The 20,258-nt window shown below is 38.7% G+C and overlaps 1 protein-coding gene across 4 annotated transcripts in view; it reads right to left on the bottom strand.

The window, feature by feature from the left end:
• Nucleotides 1–20,258, bottom strand: part of MSH3 (mutS homolog 3) — a 176,271-nt gene that overhangs the window by 77,637 nt on the left and 78,376 nt on the right. For all 4 annotated transcript variants that reach the window (XM_029942517.1, XM_029942518.1, XM_029942520.1 and 1 more), the window contains one exon: nucleotides 8,576–8,708. In XM_029942517.1, the coding sequence (XP_029798377.1) occupies nucleotides 8,576–8,708 (133 nt within the window). The remainder of the gene's footprint in view (nucleotides 1–8,575; nucleotides 8,709–20,258) is intronic.

The raw sequence follows: 20,258 nt of genomic DNA, 5'->3' as shown, positions 1-20,258 counted from the left end.
GGGAGACACAGAATCTGAAGCAGGCTCCAGGCTCTGAGCTGTCAGCACAGAGTCCAAGAGTCAAACTCATGAACGACAAGATCATAACCTGAGTTGAAGTCGGATGCTTAACTGACTGAGCCGCCCAGGCGCCCCTGTTCTCCAGGTTCTTAAATAAAACACCCCAGTAGAACTACCTGAAAGCTGAGGAGAAGGGTGAAGTAATTGCTCCTGGAGTCACTCATGTTCAATCCCATTTCCAGCAGCAAATTTCTTTGTGGAAGAGCGTTAGAACACATCCTAAGTGTGGAAACGGGTCATCACGAGACTGGAAGAACTCCAGCCCAAGCTCCACACTGCAAGGTGGCTGTAGGCTCACACCAGCCTGGCCAAGAAACCATTCTCGCCTACAGAATTCTGGAAACACTCTCCTCTAACATTTACTAAGCGCTATAATCCTCTAAATGTATTCACCGACCTTAGCAGTTATGTATCATTTTCTTACAAAATAGGTCTTGAGCAAAGTTAACATGGGTTTCTAATACTAGCACTATTATCTAAGATTGGGACCTGAAATTTTACTATCAAAAGAAACGTTTATTTTGTTTCAAGGCCGGCCCACTTGGTACCCCCTAATATCAATATGAAAATACCTATTTGTGACTATGCCATGGCACTTTCCACAGAGCCATATGGCCAAGGCTTACCACTTCCACAACATCCAAACAGTGTTCCTAACCATTTTATGAATTTTACATAATTGGCACAGTCTGTACCCAGGATATCACTCACCATTTGGTGCATACAGCAGAAGTTTATTTAGAGTAATCTAATGATAAAGAACAGACATGTGTTTGATGGTGTGTTCCAAGAGCCAGCCAACTAATCTATAAAAAATCGGTTTGAAGCATTTAGACTTACTAAAATTGGTCTGTTACCAACTCATTTCTAATCCTCACTTTTCGAATCAATCTTTGGGCACCCTCTTGTGCAAACATTAAAACAGCAACAACGAACAACTTCTGAGTGAGTCTTAAGTTCCTTCACTAAAGTATAGTGTGAAACTTAAAACAGAAGTCATTCTTGGTTACCTTTAAAATGAATTTGATTCGATACGATATAATTTATGTGATTTTTTTTTAAAAAAGGCAAATCCATAGATACAGAAAATAAATTTGTGGTTGTCAGAGGCAGGCCATGGAAGGCAAGTGGATGAAATGAGTGGAGATGATCAAAAGGTACAAACTTCCAATTATAAAATAAGTCCTGGAGATGTAATATATAGCATGGTAGCTATAGCTAATTGCACTGTATTGTATGTTTGAAAGTTGCCAGGCGAGTAGGTCTTAAAAGCTCTCATTATAAGAAAAAGATAGTTTTGTAACTGTGAGTGGTGATGAATGTTAATTAGAATGATTGTGGTGATAATTTCTCAATATATACATATATCAAACCATTTACTATGTGATACACCTGAAACGAATTTAATGCTATTAATTATATCTCAATTTAAAAAAAGAATTAGACTCTTTTACCAGAGTCTTTAAACTTTTGTAATTATACAAACCTTATGAAATGCAAACATCAGAAGTTTAAAGAGAGGAAGCAAAGCATAATAGAAGTCACAGCAGCATAGAAAGATGCTTCTATCTTGATGCCATGGATTCTTTGACTTAGCTCTTATATTTTTATTTTTCTTAAGTTTATTTATGTATTCGGGGGGGGGGGGGGGGCAGAGAGGAGGAGAGAATCCCAAGCAGGTTACCCACTGTCAGTGCAGAGCCCAATGGATGTGGGACTCAAACTTGAGATCATTAGCTGAGCCAAAATCAAGAGTCAGACACTCAACAGATGGACACACCCAGGTGTCCCTTGACTCAGCTCTTTTAATTAGCAATTAATAATTGTCTCAGCTTTGTCCCTATTTTTTCTCGAGAAAACAAAAATCTTTAACAATTGTCAGCGAATCCTTTCAAGCAGTAAAGCCAAGGTGCTTGGAGATCTGTTGCTTGATGAAGGGTAATAATATGCTCTGACTGTCAGGCACTGGACCAATGACACAACATAATGAATGGTTTGACATCCACTCCATAACCTCAAAAATGTCAACCATAAAACTTCCAACTACAATAGCTCTCCCTTTATCTACAAGAAATACGTTCCAAGATCCTCGGTAGATATCTGAAGTAACAAATAGTACTTAATCCCATATATACTGTCTTTCCTATATGTACATAACTTTCATAAAGTTTAATTGATAAATTAGACACAGTAAGAGATGCACAACTAGTAAAACAGAACAATTATAATATACTGTAATAAAAGTTGTATGAATGTGGCCTCTCAAAATATATTGTACTGCACTCACCTTTCTTGTGATGATATGAGAAGATAAAATCCCTACATGATAAAATGAAGCACTGTGACATAGCGCTAGGCTATACAACTGACCTTCTGACGTATAGTCAGAAGGATCCTCTGCTTACACCTGCTGTTGAGGGCAGATAAGGGGGGACAGGGGGACTGTGTCAGGACAACCTCAGCTACTTCCAGCAAAACAACACAAGTGTATTAAGTAATGGTACAATAGACTCTACTGACCCCATAACCAACTCAGGCATTTTCCCCTGGGGATTAGTATTTCCCAATTCTGGCTTGTTCTTTGTTTTCAAATTTAGCTGAAGCATATGGAACGGTTACATAAGTCCTCTTGGGCACTGTAAGTATTCTCAGAAGCAGCACTTACCGTTCCAGTAAAACTTTGTGGGGGAGACTAAAAAAAGTAAAGACTAATGAAAAACTGGTCACAACTAAAATGAAAACTATCCTACAATAAAATTATTACATTGGCAAAGACTTACATCGGGGTGGAAAATAAAGATGACTTATGTAGGGACAGTCAAGAAAAATGCAATGGTAGTCAAAACTACATCAAAAATGGTAATATCCGAAAGTGTACCCACTAAAAACCCAATCAAGACACTGGTTTAAATACTGTCATTTTTTTACTAACACGCTACCAACTCTCTTCTCAGGATCATCATTTTATCCAAGGTAATGCAAACTGTGGTAGCATTACATAGAGATAGCAATATATATAGTCTCCCATCAGTAGGAAGGTGAAAAACACAGTATCCCCTCAATTTCATGAAGTTTTTACAAGGGACCAAGGGTCTAATGTATGTGAATGAATTCAGCAATAGGTAAAACACTATAGAAAGTTTATTAGCAATTATAAATATAACTGTTCTTAGGCATATTTTGAGATAAAGTAAATTATTTCCCTAAGTGTGGAAAACTTCTCATTTATTTTATTTATCGTTAATTACTTTTTTCTTTTAATGCCAGTATACTTAACAGACTGTTATATTAGTTTCAGATGTACAAAATAATGGTTCAATGATTTCATACATCATGTGCCCTCCTTAATCCCCATCACTTATTTAACCCATCCCCCTACCCACCACCTACCTGGTAACCATCAGTTTGTTCTCTATAGTTAAGAGTCCGTCTGTTCCTTTATTTGTCTCTCTCACCTATTTTTTCCCCTCTGTTTTTTTGTTTCTTAAATTCCACGTGAGTGAAATCATATGGTATTTGTCTTCCTCACTTACTTCACTTAGCATTATAATCTCTACCTCTATCTATAGATAGTCATTGCAAATGGCAAGATTTCATTCTTTTTCATGGCTGAATAATATTCCGCTACATATATCACATCTTTTTTAAAGTGTTTATTTATTTATTTTGAGCGGGGAGGGGCAGAGACAGAATCCCAGGTAGGCTAGCCTGACAAGGGTCTTGATCTCCTGAACCTCGAGATCATGACCTGAATTGCAATCAAGAGTCAGGCACTTAACCAACCGAGTCACCCAGGCACCCCGACATCACAGCCTTTTTACCCATTCATCAATTGACAGACACTTGTGCCACTTCCATATCTTGACTATTATAAATAATGCTGCTATAAACGTAAGGGTGCATGTATCCCTTTGAATTAGTGTTCTTGTACTCTTTGGGTAAATACCCAGTAGTGTGATTGCTGGATTATTAGGTAGTTCTATTTTTAACTTTTTGAGGAATCTCCATACTGTTTTCCACAGTAACTACATCACAACAGTGCCAGAGGTTTTTCTCCACATCCTCACCAACACCTGTTTCTTATGTTGTTGATGTTATCCATTCTGACAGGTGTCAGGTGATATCTCATTATGGTTTGAGTTGTGATGATAAGTGATGATGAACATTTTTTCATTTGTCTGTTGGCCACCTGGATGTCTTCTTCAGAGAAACGTCTGTTCACGTCTTCTGTCCATTTTTGAATTGGATTATTTGTTTTTTGGGTGTTGAGTTGTAGAAGTTCTTTACATTTTTTTGGCTACTAACCCTTTATCAGTATGTCACTAGCAAATACCTTCTCCCATTCTGTTGGTTGCCTTTTAGTTTTGTTGATTGTTTCCTTCACTGTGCAGAAGCTTTTTATTTTGATGTAGTCCCAATTGTTTATTTTTGCTTTGATCTCCCTTGCCTCAGGAGACATATTTAGAAAGAAGTTACTATGGCCAATGACAGAAGAGTTACTGCTTGTATAGCAAGAATTTTTATGGTTTCAGATCTCACATTTAGGTCTTTAATCCATTTTGAATTTATTTTTGTGTGTGGTGTAAGAAAGTGGTCCAGATTCATTCTTTTGCAAGTCATTGGCCAGTTTACTCAAAACCATTTGTTGAAGAAATTGTCTTTTTCCCATTAGATATTCTTTCCTATTGTGTCAAAGATTAATTGACCAAATTATCGGTTTACTTCTGGACTTTTCTATTCTATTCCATTGATCTACATGTCTATTTTTGTGCCAGTACCACACTGCTTTAATTACTATACCTTTGTAATATAACTTGAAGTCCAGAAATGTGATGCCTCCAGCTTTGCTTTTCTTTTTCAAGACTGCTTTAGCTATCTGGGGTCTTTTTAGATTCCATACAAATTTTAAGATTAATTGTTCTATTTCTGTGAAAAAAGCTGTTGGTATTTTTATAGGGATTGCATTAAATCTGTAGATTGCTTTGGGGAGTATCAGTAATATTTATTCTCCCAAATATTGGAACATGGAATATCTTTCCATTTCTTTTGTGTCATCTTCAATTTCTTTCATCAATTTTTTGTTGTTTTAACTTCTTTAATTTTTATTTTATTTTTATTTAAGTAGAGTTGCAATACAATGTAACATGAGTTCCAGAGGTACAGCATAGTAATGTGACAACTCTATACATTACGCCACAAGTACAGCTATCATACTTCACCGTACAATGCCATTACAATATCACTGACTATATTCCCTGTACGGTGCCTTTTACTCTTGTGACTTAATTTATTCCGTAACAGGAAGCATGTACCTCCCGCCCCCCTTTATCCATTTTGCCCATGTCTCCTCCTCCTTCCTTCTGGCAACCATTAGTTTGTTCTCCATATTCAGAGGTCTAATTATGCTTTTTTGTTTGTTTATTCATTTTATTTTTCTCGGTCTGACTTATTTCACACAGCACAATAACCTCTAGGTTCACTGATGTTGCAAATGGCAAGATCTCATTCTTTGTTATGGCTGAGTAATAGTCCATCATGTAATATTTTAATATATATCTCATCTTTTTTTTTTTAAGCTTTTATTTAAACTCCAGCTAGTCAATACACAGTGTACTATCAGCTTTAGGTACACAATTTAGTGACTCAACACATACACACAACACTTGGTGCTCATCACAAGTGTCCTCCTTAATCCCCATCATCTATTTCATCCACCCGCCCACCAACCTCCCTTCTGGTAACCATCAGTTTGTTCTCTATAGTTAGAGAGTCTGTTCCTTGGTTTGCCGAATATCTCTTTCTTTATCCCTATGCTCACTGTTTCTTAAATTCCACATATGAGTGAAATCACGAAGTATTTGTCTTTCACTGACTCACTTCACTTAGCATAATACACTCTAGCTCCATCAACGTCATCGCAAACTCAGGATTTCACATTATTTTTTATGGATGAGTAATATTCCATTGTGTTTCTGTGTATATATAAATGTATAAACACACACACACACACACACACACACACACACACATACCCCATATCTTCTTTATCCATCCATTAGTCAATGAACATTTCATCAAGAGTTCTACAGTTTCAGAGTACAGGTGTTTTGCCTCTTTCATTACATTTATTCCTATGTATCTTAGTATTTTTGGTGCAACTGTAAATGGGATTGCTTTCTTAATTTCTCTGTTGCTTCATTATTGGTGTATACAAATGCAACAGATTTCTGTACTCTGATTTTGTATCCAGTGACTTTACTGAACTTATTAGTTCTAGCAGACTTTTGGTGGAGTTTAGGGTTTTTTATACAGAGTGTCATGTCATCTGCAAATAGTGAAAGTTATACTTCCTCTTTACCCCTTTAGATGCCTTTAATTTCTTTTTGTTGTCTGAATGCTGTGGCTAGGACTTCCAGTACTATGTTGAAAAAAAGTGAGAGTGAACATCCTTGTATTATTCAAGACAAGTTAATTTTTCCCCATTAAGGATGATGTTAAGGGCGCCTGGGTAGCTCAGTCATTTGGGCATCCAACTCCTGATTTGGGCTCACATCATGATCTTACAGTTTGTGAGATCAAGCCTTGCATCAGGCTCCGTGCTGTCTGTGCAGAGCATGCTTGGGATTTTCTCCCTCTCTCTCTCTGCCCTCCCCTGCTCACACACTCTCTTCCTCTCAAAATATACAAACATTTAAAAAAAAAAAGGATGATGTGAGCTGTGGGGTTTCATATCTGCCCTGATTATGTTGAAGTTTGTTTTCTCTAATACTACTTTGTTGAGGGTTTGGATCTTCTGGAATCTGTTGACGTTTGTTTTGAGGGCTAATATGTGATCTATTCTGGAGAATGTTCCCTATGCACTTGAAATGAATGTGTATTCTGCTGTTTTAGGATGGAATGTTCTGAATATATCTATTAAATCCATCTATTCCAGGGTTTCATTCAGAGATATTGTTGAGTTTCTGTTTAGGTGATATGTCCATTGATGTAAGGGGGGGGTGTTAAAGTTCCCTTCTATTATTGTATTATTATTGATTAGTTCCTTTATGTTTGTTATTAACTGTTTGTGTATTTGGGTACATAAATATTTACAATTATTATATTGTCTTGCTGGATTGTCACCCTTATTATTATATAGTGTCTATCAGTCTACTTTTTCCAATATAAATATTGCTGCTCTGGCTTTCTCTTGACATCCAATTGCATGGCAGATGTTTCTCCGCCCCCTCACTTTCAATCAGCAGGTGTCTTTAGATCTAAAAGGAGTCTCTAGTAGGCAGCATATAGATAGGTTTTGTTTTGTTATTCATTCTGTCACCCTATGTCTTTTGATTAGAGCCTTCAGTCCATTTATATTCAAAGTAATTATTGCTAGATACATATTTATTGCCATTTTATTACTTGTTTTGTGGTAGTTTCTGAAGACTTTCTCTGATTCTTTCTTGTCTTTCTCTTTCATTTTGCTGATTTTCTTTAGTGATATACTTAGATTTCTTTCACTTTATTCTTTACAAGTTTATTACTTTTTTTTAAATATATGGTTACCGCTAGGTTTGTACATAACCTCTTTTGCATGTAGCAGTGTATATTAAGTTGATGGTCATTCAAGTTTGAACCCATTCTTCTCTCCTCCCCACATTTCAGGTATATGTTATTATATTTTATATCCTTTCTTGTGTGTGACTTCTGATTTTTTACAGAAATATTCATTTTTATTGGTTTTGGGTTTCCTATCTTTATACTTCACTTTTGGTCTCTCCTTTCCACTCAAAGTCTCTTAATATCTCCTGCAGGGCTGGCTTAGTGGTCACGAACTCCTTTAATTTTTGTTTGTCTGGGAAACTCTCTATCTCTTCTTCTATGCTGAATGATAGCCTTGCTGGAGAGAATATTCTTGGCTGCAGATTTTTCCCATTCAGCACTTTTAATATATTGTGCCATTCCCTTCTGGCTTGCAAAGTTTCTGTTGAAAAATCTCCTGCTAGCCTCATGGGGAAAACCTCTCTTGTTATTGTTATAATAAACTGTAAAGCTTAAGTGATGAAAGTCACAGTAATGCTTTTTGCTTAGCTTCCATACCCAAACGCATTTGAATATTGTTAACACCACAAACAGACTAGCAGATTTTTCCTTTGGAAAAGTCATATAAGAAGCTGTTCTGGCATCAAAAGAAATAAGGCATCTCTTTTTAAAATGGACCAGTCTAAGAAATTTCCTATTGTGATGACAGTCCACATTTGGAGGATGCAACATGAGAACACCCTGTATTACAACAGCAAGGCTTCTGTGTGTTGCTGTAGTTAACAGAAATGGGCACACTTCACTTTTTACGATGCAAAAACTGGAATACCTTCAACTTGTGCAATTTGATTCTCTAAAGAATTCTGTCATTATCTCTAAGATTTCACAAAATAATAACAAAAATAAAACTCTGCAACGGTTTCCTTTAATATCTGGGCTCCTTATGCTGAAGAACATTCCCAATTTTAATAGATTTGTTTTCTATCACACTTACTTTTTTGTGATAAATGCTACAGAGTCCTCTCTCTATATCAGGCAATTTACGTAGATGATTTTCTATCTGACCAAACACACTGGATTCTGAATGGAGTACTTCAGTTACAGCATCTAGTCGAGCATTTATCTCCCTGTGAGAACAGAGTAATAACAATTATAAGTTATGTTAGGAATTCAGAACATAGACATTTCCCAAGTGTCCAGCACTGAGACAACAGCTACTTAGAAAAACACAAAAGAGACTCCTCTTCCAGACCTCTGGCCCTTCCCTGCCCCTTTCATTTGAATAAGAGAGCAGGTACCATACAAAGAAAGTCATTAGCTAGGTGAAGCAGAAACTGGCTCATTAGGTTTTCCATTCCTCCAGGGCAAACACAGGGACATTTCCCAGTTTCCCTCTGCAATTAGGTACGGCCATGTACTCAAGTTGTAGACAATAAAATGTAAGCAGGAGGGATTAAGCCACTGCTACCTCTGGCTCATAAAAACCTTGTGTGTGATCCTTCACATCTGCTCTTTCCCAGCTGAATGCTGGGACCAGAACAATCTTGTGAGCCACCTGAAGGCTCTCTCAGCCTGGGTCCCTTTCGTGAAACAGAAAACCCAGGGTCTCACATTTCCCACCAGCTGGACTTTACATTAGCAGGACATAAACTTTTATGGTATTTAAACTGCTGAGATTGAGGATTCATTTGCTACAACTGCTTGTTTTCCCTTGGCTAATATAATAGGCCTACAATGGGCAATTGAGTTTATTCTGACTGAAACGACTGATCACCTCAGTCAAAACACAACTCACTCGGCCAACTACTTTGATGGGAGACTCGGTGGTAGTTGCTGAACTGACTGACTGTTTGACTGAAATGGGATTAGGTGTGCTGAACCTGAGCAAACACTCGGAACAGCAACAGAAAGTACAGAGGAGATGATATCAGAAGACAGGGGAAACCAGGGGTGCAGGATTTCACCAGTGACTGCACCCCAAGTGATAGGTGGGCCACTTGGGAGGAAATGGCAAAGCTGTCAACTTAAAATGGAAACCTGATTGACTAAATGTGTCCTAAATGAGATGTGGTCCATCTAGTACCTATAAACACCAAAGGCCTACACTAGGCATTACTACAAAGGGTTACTAGGTGTAATGGCCATAACTGTGGTATTAAAGACTCAGATAAGTAAAGATATCTAATAGGGGGCCCTCAGTAAATGTTTTTTTGTGGTTTTTTTTGAATGAATAAAAGAATGAGCAAGCAAGCAAATGAAAGAAGGACTGGCAAAGGGAAACATCAGCTACTAAATACACATTTGTCTACCAAAACTCTGTTGCTATCACACATACTGATGGAAAGGGCAAGCCTTACCTCAGATCCTGCCTGGATGACTGTTAAACTGAGTACAGTACTTGGCAATTAACTAAGTTCTTTTCTCTTTATTATGCTTTAAACTACTCGATGGCATCATGCCTATTTACAAAATGCATACCAACTTGGTTTCATTTTTCTCCCATTTTTCTCTGGCTCAGGCTCATACCCTACTATGTAGAACAGGCATTTGGTTCAGCATGACACAGTAGAACATGCCAGACTGGTTCCTCCATTCTCAGTGGGGTAGCCTCTTAAATCAGTCCATTTCTTTCATCTCCACTGCCATTACCCTCATGTAGTAAGTAAAAATCATTTCTCGCACTGACTACAAAAAGGGCCTCCTAACTTTCCTCCCCAGATCCACTTCTGGCTCTTTTTCCAATCCATTCTCCCTCATACTGTAGTCTGAGCAGTCTTTCTAAAACCCAAATCTGTTCATGTCTTACCTCTGCTTTCAGCTCATCAATGCCAATAATCTTAGACTCAAATCTAGATTCCTTCACTGACCCACGGAAGACAACTGGTCCCTGTTGACCTTACTTCTCAAGTCTCACCTCAAGCCACTGCCACTCTTTTCCTCTCGCTGTAAGTTTCAGTCAGACTGAACTTGTTCCAGCATCTTCATCCAAGTTCTCTGACAGCAGGGCCTCCTCATTTGCTGCTCACTCTGCTGTGAAGACTCTCTTCCTCTTCCCTACTGCCTACCACCTCCACTTTGCTTGGCAAACTCCTACGTACCCTTCTTCTGAAAGGGCTTTCCTGGGCTCACTAGACCAGATTTAATCCTTTGCCATCCTTTTCCATATGATCCTCTATAGTCTTCCCATAGTGGAAATAGTAATTACATTTACTTCTCTGTCTCTTCTGCTGGATTATCAGTTCAATGAGAAAAGGGATCATTTCTTCATTCCCACAAGTCTGGGATCACAATATGTGTTCAATAAATAGTTGTTGAATTGAACTCAATTCAATTCCAAAGACTACATATAAAGTAATTCAAGAGGAGATGAAAAAAATAAAAAATTAAATTTTCTTTGCATAAGATTGTTGTGATAAAATATATCCATGTTTTACCCCAACGTTTACCCAAAATGCTATACAAATATAAAGTTTTATTTTAATAACTCACTCCTGCATAAATGAAAGATAACACCAATTGGAATAGACTAGGTTGATGCTGCAGATGGTATGAGGACAGATAAAATAATACCATCTGTGAACGTATAAGACAGCCTACAAAGATAGCTACTCTCTCAAAAATTATAAAGGTTGTTAGAGATATGGAAAGATAAAAGCAAAAGAGGTTAATAAAAACCTAAGTCATATTTATGAAATCTTCCAGAAGATTTTTTAAAAATAGATATAAAACTATAAATTTCTTAGAAAGAGACAAAAAAGGTTGTGCTAAGTTGGTTTGCAATCTGGAAAAATACAAAGGTACTGGCTTTTATTTTAGCCCAAAGATAGCAGAGGCAAAAGCATATTTACTATGATCATTCTGGTTTTAACCCAGCCTTCGTTGGTTAAGGGAAAGGGGGCTCAGCCCTCAGAGGGGCTGAGAAGGCAGGTGACTTTGGCTAAAATCCAGGCTCTGCCATTTACAAGTTATTTAGCCTTGACCTCGTTCTCCATCTATAAAATAAAAATAATAATGGTCTCTAACTCAGAGTCGTTACAAGATTACAATGAAATAATGCAAGTTAAGCACTTAGTACAGTGCCTAGTACATAGTAAATACTCGATACACACTAGTTATCATCACTGTTATTACAGTGACCTTTATTTGCTTAGACAATTTGTTTGGTAGATACCACAAAGAACAGAATGGAGGAAGGAGAAACAGCATCCAAAATATTAGTTGGAAAATAAATGTGTGTAGAGCCATAAAGTACAAACATGCAAAAATATATATTCTGTGCAAAGTGAACAAGGAAGAATTATACAAGCTAGTCCTGGAGTCTCAAGTGCCAGATCTCCCTGGTGGGGGTGACGTGAAGTACTGTGTTGAGCTAGTTAGTAGGCTGTGCCGAGAAAGAACGCCGTAACCCATTCCAGACGTCTAATACAGGCGGGGAGAGGGTGACCGCGCGTGCGGCACTGTTGACCACAAATTTCTCCCAGTGAGGGAGCTACTTTTGTCTCCTAAATGCAGATCAGAATGCAAATTAATAAAATGACTTCTAATCAGGTTTTTTAAAGAGTTTGCATATCTTGGAACTGTTCTTTAATTAGTAGCAGTAACAGGACTTTCCAAATAACCATAATAAAACAATACATCAGATCATCAAAATAGAGAAAAATTATTTTAGTGCAATCGATAAGAGACATTCAGTGACTGTGACGGTCAACAAACAGGAAGTAGTACTGTCAACTAGATGATGAGAAAAATGTTTATTTCAAGATGCCCTATAATATTCTATAGTTCATCTCACAGCATGACACATCCTAAACAAATGAAAAGGAGGCACCTGAGTCATTCCATTTCATCTGACAAAACACAACAGACTTGAGGTCCTGGGAGAGACAAAGATCCCACCAAAGACCCAAGGACTAAAAGTGAGTGTCACTGGAGTCCTTCACATTTGAAGATGAACTGGGTGATGAGGCTAGTATCTGCTGTGTGTGGCCATCAGTCAGAAACACAGTATGTGACCTATAGCTATTGCCACTGCAAGGACATGTGATGGAATCTGTACCTCCTAGGTGCTCTCTGTGGAGATGCCTCTCTGATTCTAACAAGGTTATATGGGGGAGGAAAGCTAAAAACAAACTACTGAAGAGACGCAGTTTTTTGTTGTTTGTTTTTGCTCTAACTTTTCACTGAAAGGTTTGCTCTAAAGATAGACAATATAAAATGAATAAATTCAGACATTAACATAGTACTCATGCACTAGGGCTAAACTACCTCCACAGCTTTCTAATAGAAACATAAGAGCACTTATGATTACTTGGATCTCGCTAGCTTCACACACATCATTCACTCCTTCACTTAATGAACAGAAACTGTGTGCTTACAAAAGTACCGGAGACAGGCAGATGTACAGGAAGATGGAGGGTGAAAGTGTGAACGTGTGACAGCAGGAGCTAGGCAGCTAGGGACAAAATGTCATGTGAGGGACGCGGGCCACACAGGGGCTTGGACTTCATCCTGAGAACAAGGAGAGCCAAGGGCTAATGTCTGAAAGGACATAAGGACAGTGGCAGGAAGGCTGTTGGGGAAATCCAGGGGAGTGATGGCAATGATCTGAACATGGGCAGGGAATAGAAGGATGAAAAGGCACATGGTTTTAAGAGACATTAAAGAGGTCAAACTAACAGGAGTTGTGACAGACTAGACAAGGCAGGGAAGGAGAGGGAGGAAGGAACAAGTAAGGAGAGACAGCAGGAGTCATCCATAAACATCATGCTCAGAACCTTACAGGTCATGAAAGTTACGTTTTTATTTTGCTAATGAAATTACATTCTAAAGAGCTATTCTGAATATGTACCTTGTTGCAAATTATAAATCAAACAATAAGCTTTTAAGGATTTTTATTACGCCTGTTCTAATGATGCATCATTTTAGAAACAGGCCAGAATTCACCTTTTTCAGAATATTAAACAGAACAATCCTCTGACAGCTACCTTCCATTACCACTCTAAGACACAAACTTGAGTCTCTGAAAAGAGCATACCATGATTTGTTTCTTTTGGTAATGGGCAGGAAGCAGTAATTTCAGACCACCTCTCTAATGAGGACAATTTACAAAGGCAAATGAAACATAAAAACATGTTCATAAGAGTATCAAAGAACTAACAAAATGGTAAGGAATTACTACACAACATCTAAGAATAAACAAGAACCCAGAGAAGTAATCCAGCAGTCAAAGCCACTTTTGTACTGAAGAGTCTGCCAGAAGAGTCTGCCAGAAAGCGAGGTGGCCTCACAGTAGAGGTGAACTCGCAGCCTAGGTTAGCATCATCTGGAAGGACTAAAACATGCCAGACACTAAACGCGAATGAAGATGGTCCAAGACTGGTCATGCCACCAAGAACCTGACAGAAGCAAACAAGAAGAGAAGCCACCTTCATCCTAGCCTTCACGTCATTCTTACAATAACTGTTCAAAGAATAGAACCAATGTACAAAGATAATCAAGCATAAAAATCAACTAGATGAGTAAGAATCAACAGAAACAACAGACGACTGAATACACAATACAAACCATGAAGCTTTGGGCAGGGAACGGGTGATAATAAATGAAAAAAAAAAAAAGCTCAATAAATCCAAAAGATATCACTGAAAGAAAGCAAAGAATAGAATTAGAAATCAAATAATTTATGTAATTTTGAGGGCATTATAGGTGAATTTTCTTTGCTTTCTGCTCTAATATTTTTACATCTGATTTAGTGTCACATAGATTCAATGTGATTTATTGAAATGTGGATTTCTTATTTGTTCTCTAATGTACTTTGGATCCATGTGCTGTCTAAACTTAATCATCCATATCTTGCATGAAATATAGAAAATTCTCATCCTAATAAGGACTATCAAAGAACAATCTCTTTGCAAAATGGCTCTCTTTGTATTCGAATTTTCTTCTAGAAATCTGATGAGGATTATGTTAGACCACCTAATTCTCTTTCACTCTCTTACATTTTTTATCATACTCTCTGTGCTACATGCCAGGTAAGTTCTTTAGATATTACCCTGCATTTTAACTAAAATGCATCTATTCCTGTTTCACCCATCTGCTGTTTCTAAAAGTTGTATGTGGTTCTTCTTTTAAAAAAAAAAAAGAAAAACCTTCGGGGTGCCTGGGTGGCTCAGTAGGTTAAGCATCTGACTTCAGCTCAGGTCATGATCTCGCGGTTCATGGGTTCAAGGCCTGCTTCGGGCTCTGCTAACATCTCAGAACCTGGAGCCCGCTTCAGTTCTGTGTGTGTCTCTCTCTGTCCCTCCCCACCTGTACTGTCTCTCTCTCAAAAACAAACAAACATTTAAAAAAGGTTAAAAAAAAAAAAGAAACAACCTACTCTCCTCTGATGGCATTTCTGTTCTGTGCTCATATTTTTCATTCTCTTTTGTATTTTTTTTCCACTTGGTAATTTGATATTTATCTTCAAAGTCTCATTATCTGTATGTCTTGGATTCTAATTCTGCTGTTTATACTTTCTGCTCACAGTGATGGTTACTTGTTTCCCCATGACTTATAATTTTGGTTTGTGAACTTATCATAGACCTTTCCCTTTGGGATTCCAAGGAGGCCTGGACTGAGGAGTGTATCCCTTCAGGGAGGCTTTGCATTTGCTTCTGCTAAAAACTCTGAGGTGTGGGATCATTTTTTTTTCTTATTTCTTGAAAGAGGGCAGGGAAGAGAAGCAGAGGGAGAAAGGGAGAAACAGAGAAAGAGTGAGAGAGAGAGAGAGAGAGAGAGAGAGAGAGAGAGAGAGAGAGAATATCTTAAGCAGGCTCCACGCTCAACGCAAAGCCCAGTGTGGGGCGTGATCCCGTAATGTTGGGATCATGACTGGTGCAAAATCAAGAGCTGGATGCTCAAGAGACTAAGCCACCAGATGCCTGGCATGGGACCATTTAAAACAACTTTCACAAGAAAGAGAGGCAAGATGGCAGAGAAATAGGAAGCTCCGTACTTCCCACCTGCATCTCTCAAACAAAGAAGGGCTGAAACCGAAGGACACTGAACCTCAAGAGTCTGGGAGGAAAAGAGACAGAGTCCATTAAGAAGACAGCCTCAAAGGGGCATGATTGAGAACTGGGGAAGATAAAAACAGACCAGACCGGAGGCACAGAGGGGAGGGAGCCCCCTCCACAGAGAGTCCAGGGGAAGGGGAAGAGCAGCTGAAACTGCTCATTGAACTGTCCCTAGAGAAGAGAAAAAACTCAGCCAGGGACTGAGAGGGAACCTATCATCCCATTGCTAACTGCAGGGTGTTCAGAGAGAGATCTTATCTCTAGCTGTGGCACATTCCTTGATCTGGGTGCCCTGGTCCCAGTAGGAACTGCTCCCCCACACCCCCCCTACTTTATCCCGGCTAGGAAGAGCCCAGCCTGAGGGATTACATTCCTGGCGATATCATTTAAACATGAGGACTAAGATCTGGAAATGAGGCGGGCCTTGGGACACAGAACACGGCCCACCTTGGTTACACCCACCTTGGTTACACCCACGGCATAGGGAGATCGGACCCAAAAGAGGGACTTGCAATTTGCAATGCTTGGTTCGAGAAGGGACTGGGGCACCTCCATTTTTCTCCTCAAACCACAAAAATGGGGGGGCCTCAGCGAGTGGCCCAAGGGCCCCACAATGGAGGCGAGACCTGCCTACACCAAATCATGCCCATCGCGCTGGAGAACTGCTTTTTTTTTTTTTTTTAAACCAGAGCCCTAGCATTATTGCCATGATTAACTCTAGATCAATTCTTGCTATTCAGATATATTTTCCCTTATCTCATTCTTATCTCTCCCCTTCCTAGACTGGGCACTCTGGTCACTGGTTTGCATAAATAATCACATTTAATCCATTCTCTTGATGCATATTCTACACCTTCTTCACTACCTTCCTTTCTTCCTCTCTTTCTGGAATAATCAGACTATATAATTTCTTTGGGTAACATTATCTTCGTTTCTTTCTCTTCACCTCCTACCATATTCTCCTCTTTCTCTCACTGGATTAAGCCTTTTAGTCTCTCTGCCTGGTCAATATTCAATTTCTCGTTCTCCCTACCCATGTCATTTCTCGCTTTGTATATGCTCTTCCATCAACACAGCCTCCACCCTGCTCTTTATTTGTAGCTGGGATTTCTGTTTCATGATTTAGACTACCCTTTGTCTTTGGTTGGGTTTTTTTTCCCCTTGTTTGTTTGATTTATCTGTGTGTTTTCGTACCTTTGTTCTCTGTTTGTTTGTCTATCTGTTTTGCTTTCCAGGGCTACCTCAAGAAATAAGCCCAAGTACACATGGTGTAGAGTCCCAAACATCACTACAAGTAGGGAAATAAAACAACCAAAGGTAGAACAAGAGACACTTCCTGAATGTACAAGCCTTGGACAGTCAATGAGCCTCCTTTAACATAGCAGAACTTGCAGGTGCAGAATGCATAACAAGCTTTTAAAACTTACAAGAGACAGAAAGCTAGCTAAAATGAGGAAACGGAAGAACTCCCCTCTAAAGAAATTCCAGGAAGAAATGAGAGCTAAAGAATTGCTCAAAACAGATATAAGCAACATAACTGAAAAAGAATTTAGAACAATTGTCATAAAATTAATTGCTAAGCTTGAAAACGGCATGAAGACACCAGAGTAGCTATTGCTACAAAGATTATGGATCTTGGGGCACCGGGGTAGTTCAGTCGGTTAAACGTCCAACTTCGGCTCAGGTCATGATCTCATGGTTGGTGGGTTCGAGGCCTGCATCAGGCTCTGTGCTGACAGCTCAGAGCCTGGAGCCTGCTTCAGAATCTGTGTCTCCCTCTCTGTCTGACCCTACCTACCTCGCTCATGCTGTGTCTCTGTGTCTCTCAAAAATAAATAAGACATTAAAAAAAATCAAAGATTATGCATCTTAAAAATAGGGGTGATGAATTAAAAAATACTATAAATGAGGTGCATAATAAAACGGAGGTGGCCACTGCACAGATTTAAGAGGAAGAGACGAGAATAGGTGAATCAGAAGACACAGTTATAGAAAAAGAGAAAGCCAAGAAAAAGAGAAGAGAAATAGATCCAGGAGCATGAAAGGAGAAATCGAGAACTGAGTGATGCAATCAAATGGAATAATATCCATATCATAGGAATTCCAGAAGAAGAAGAAGAGAGAAAAGGGGGCTGAAGGGGTACTTGAACAAATTATAACTGAGAACGTCTCCAATCTGGGGAAGGAAACAGACAATGAAATCCAAGAAGCACAGAGAACTCCCCTCAGTCATAACTTGAATAAATTTTCTGCTCAACTCATCACAGTGAAACTGGCATAATATAAGGATAAAGAGAGAATTCTGAAAGCAGCTAGGGATAAAAAGGGCCCTAACATACAAAGGGAGACCTATCAGAGTAACTGAAGACCTATCTACTGTAACTTGACAGGCCAGAAAGAAATAGCAGAAAATCTTCAATGTGATGAACAGAAAAAATATGCAGCCAAGAAGCCTCTATCCAGCAAGCCTGTCATTCAGAATAGGAGAAATAAAGGTTTTCCCAAATAAACAAAAAGTAAAATAATTCATCACCACTAAACCAGCCCTACAGGAACTCCTAAGGGGGACTCTACACGGGAAATGCTGCAAGGAACACAAGGTACCAGAGACGCCACTACAAGCATGAATCCTACAGAGAACATAATGACTCTAAACCCATTATTTTTCTTTAAAAAAATTTTTTTTAATGTGTTTTAGTTTATTTTTGAGAGAGACAGCGTGAGCAGGGGAGGGTCAAAGAGAGACGGAAACAGAATCTGAAGCCAGGCTTGAGGCTCTGAGCTGTCAGCACAGAGCCCGACGTGGGGCTCAAACCCACGAACCGTGAGATCATGACCTGAGCTGAAGTCAGACGCTTAACCGACTCAGCCACCCGGGCACCCCAGCCCATATTATTCAATAATAACACAATGTAAATAGACTGAACGCTCCAAAAGAAAGACACAGCATAGCAGAATGGATTTAAAAAACCCCAAAATCCATCTATTTGCTGTCTTCAAGAGACTCATTTTAGATGTGAGGACACCTTCAGAATGAAAGTAAGGCAATGGAGAAATATCTATCATGCTACCAGAAGTCAAAAGAAAGTCAAAAGAAGTCAAAAGAAAGCTGGATACTTATATCAGACAAACTGGACTTTAAAGTAAAGGCAGTAATAAGAGATGAAGAAGGACATTATACAATAATTACAAGGTTTATCCATCAGGAAGAGCTAACAATTATAAATGTCTATGTACCAAATCCAAGAACACCCAAATACACAATCACAAACAGAAACAATCTTATCAATAAGAATGTGCTAATAGCAGGGACTTTAATACTCCACTTACAGCAATGGATAGATCAAAATGGACCTGAACAACACACTGGACAAGATGGCTCAGACAGATATATTTAAAAAGCTACATCCTGGGGCTCTGGGATTCACTTTCGTCTCAAGTGCACATGGCACCTGCTCCAAGAGAGATCACATACTGGGTCATAAAGCAGCCATCAATAAATATAAAAGAATTAAAATCAAACCGCGATACTTTCAGATCACAATGCTATGAAACTTGAAATTAATCACAGGAAAAAGTCTGGAAAACCTCCAAAAACATGGAAGGTAAAGAACACCCTACCAATGAACGAATGGGCCAATCAGGCAATAAGAAGAATTTTAAAAATATATGGAAACAACTGAAAATGAAAATACAACAATCCAAACTCTTTGGGATGCAGCAAAGGCAGCACTAGGAGGAAAGTACATTGCACTCCAGGCCTATTTCAAGAAACTAGAAAAACCACAAATACAAAATCTAACAGCACACCTAAAAGACCTAGAAGCAGAGCAGCAAGAGCACCCCAAACCCAGCAGTAGAAGAGAAAAAATAAAGATCAGGGCAGAAATAAACAATATAGAATCCAAAAGAAAAAAATTTTTGAACAGATCAGTGAAACCAAGGGTTGGTTTTTTGAAAAACTAAATGAAATTGATAAACCTCTAGCCAGCCTTCTCAAAAAGAAAAGAGAAAGCACCCAAACAGACAAAATCATGAGTGAAAATGGAGCTATTACAACCAATGCCTCAGAAATACAAGCAATAATCAGAGAATACTATGAAAAATTATATGCCAACTAACTGGACAACCTAGAAGAAATGGAGAAATTCCTAAACACACACGAACTACCAAAATTCAAATGGGAAAAGATAGACAATCTAAACAGACCCATAACTAGTGAAGAAATTGAATCAGTTATCAAAAATTTCCCAACAAGTAAGAGCCCTGGGCCAGATGGCTTCCCTGGGAAATTCTACCAGACATTTAAAGCAGAAGTAATATCCATTCTTCTTAAGCTATTCCAAAAAATAGAAATAGAAGGCAAACTTCCAGACTCATTCTATGAAACCAGCATCACTTTGGTCCCCACACCAGACAAAGACCCAGCAAAAAAAGAGAACTACATTCTCCTCGAGGGTTTTGATGATTTCCTCTCTTACATTCAGGTCCTTCAGCCATTTTGAGTTTATTTTTGTGTATGGTGTAAGAGAGTGGTCTAGTTTCATTCTTCTACATGTTGCCGTCCAGTTCTCCCAGCACCACCTGCTAAAGAGGCAGTCTTTTTTCCATCGGATACTCTTT

The sequence above is a fragment of the Suricata suricatta genome, chromosome 6 (genome assembly GCF_006229205.1).
Source record: "Suricata suricatta isolate VVHF042 chromosome 6, meerkat_22Aug2017_6uvM2_HiC, whole genome shotgun sequence".
Classification (NCBI taxonomy): Eukaryota; Metazoa; Chordata; class Mammalia; order Carnivora; family Herpestidae; genus Suricata; species Suricata suricatta.
This window is presented reverse-complemented; position numbering and strand designations above follow the sequence as displayed.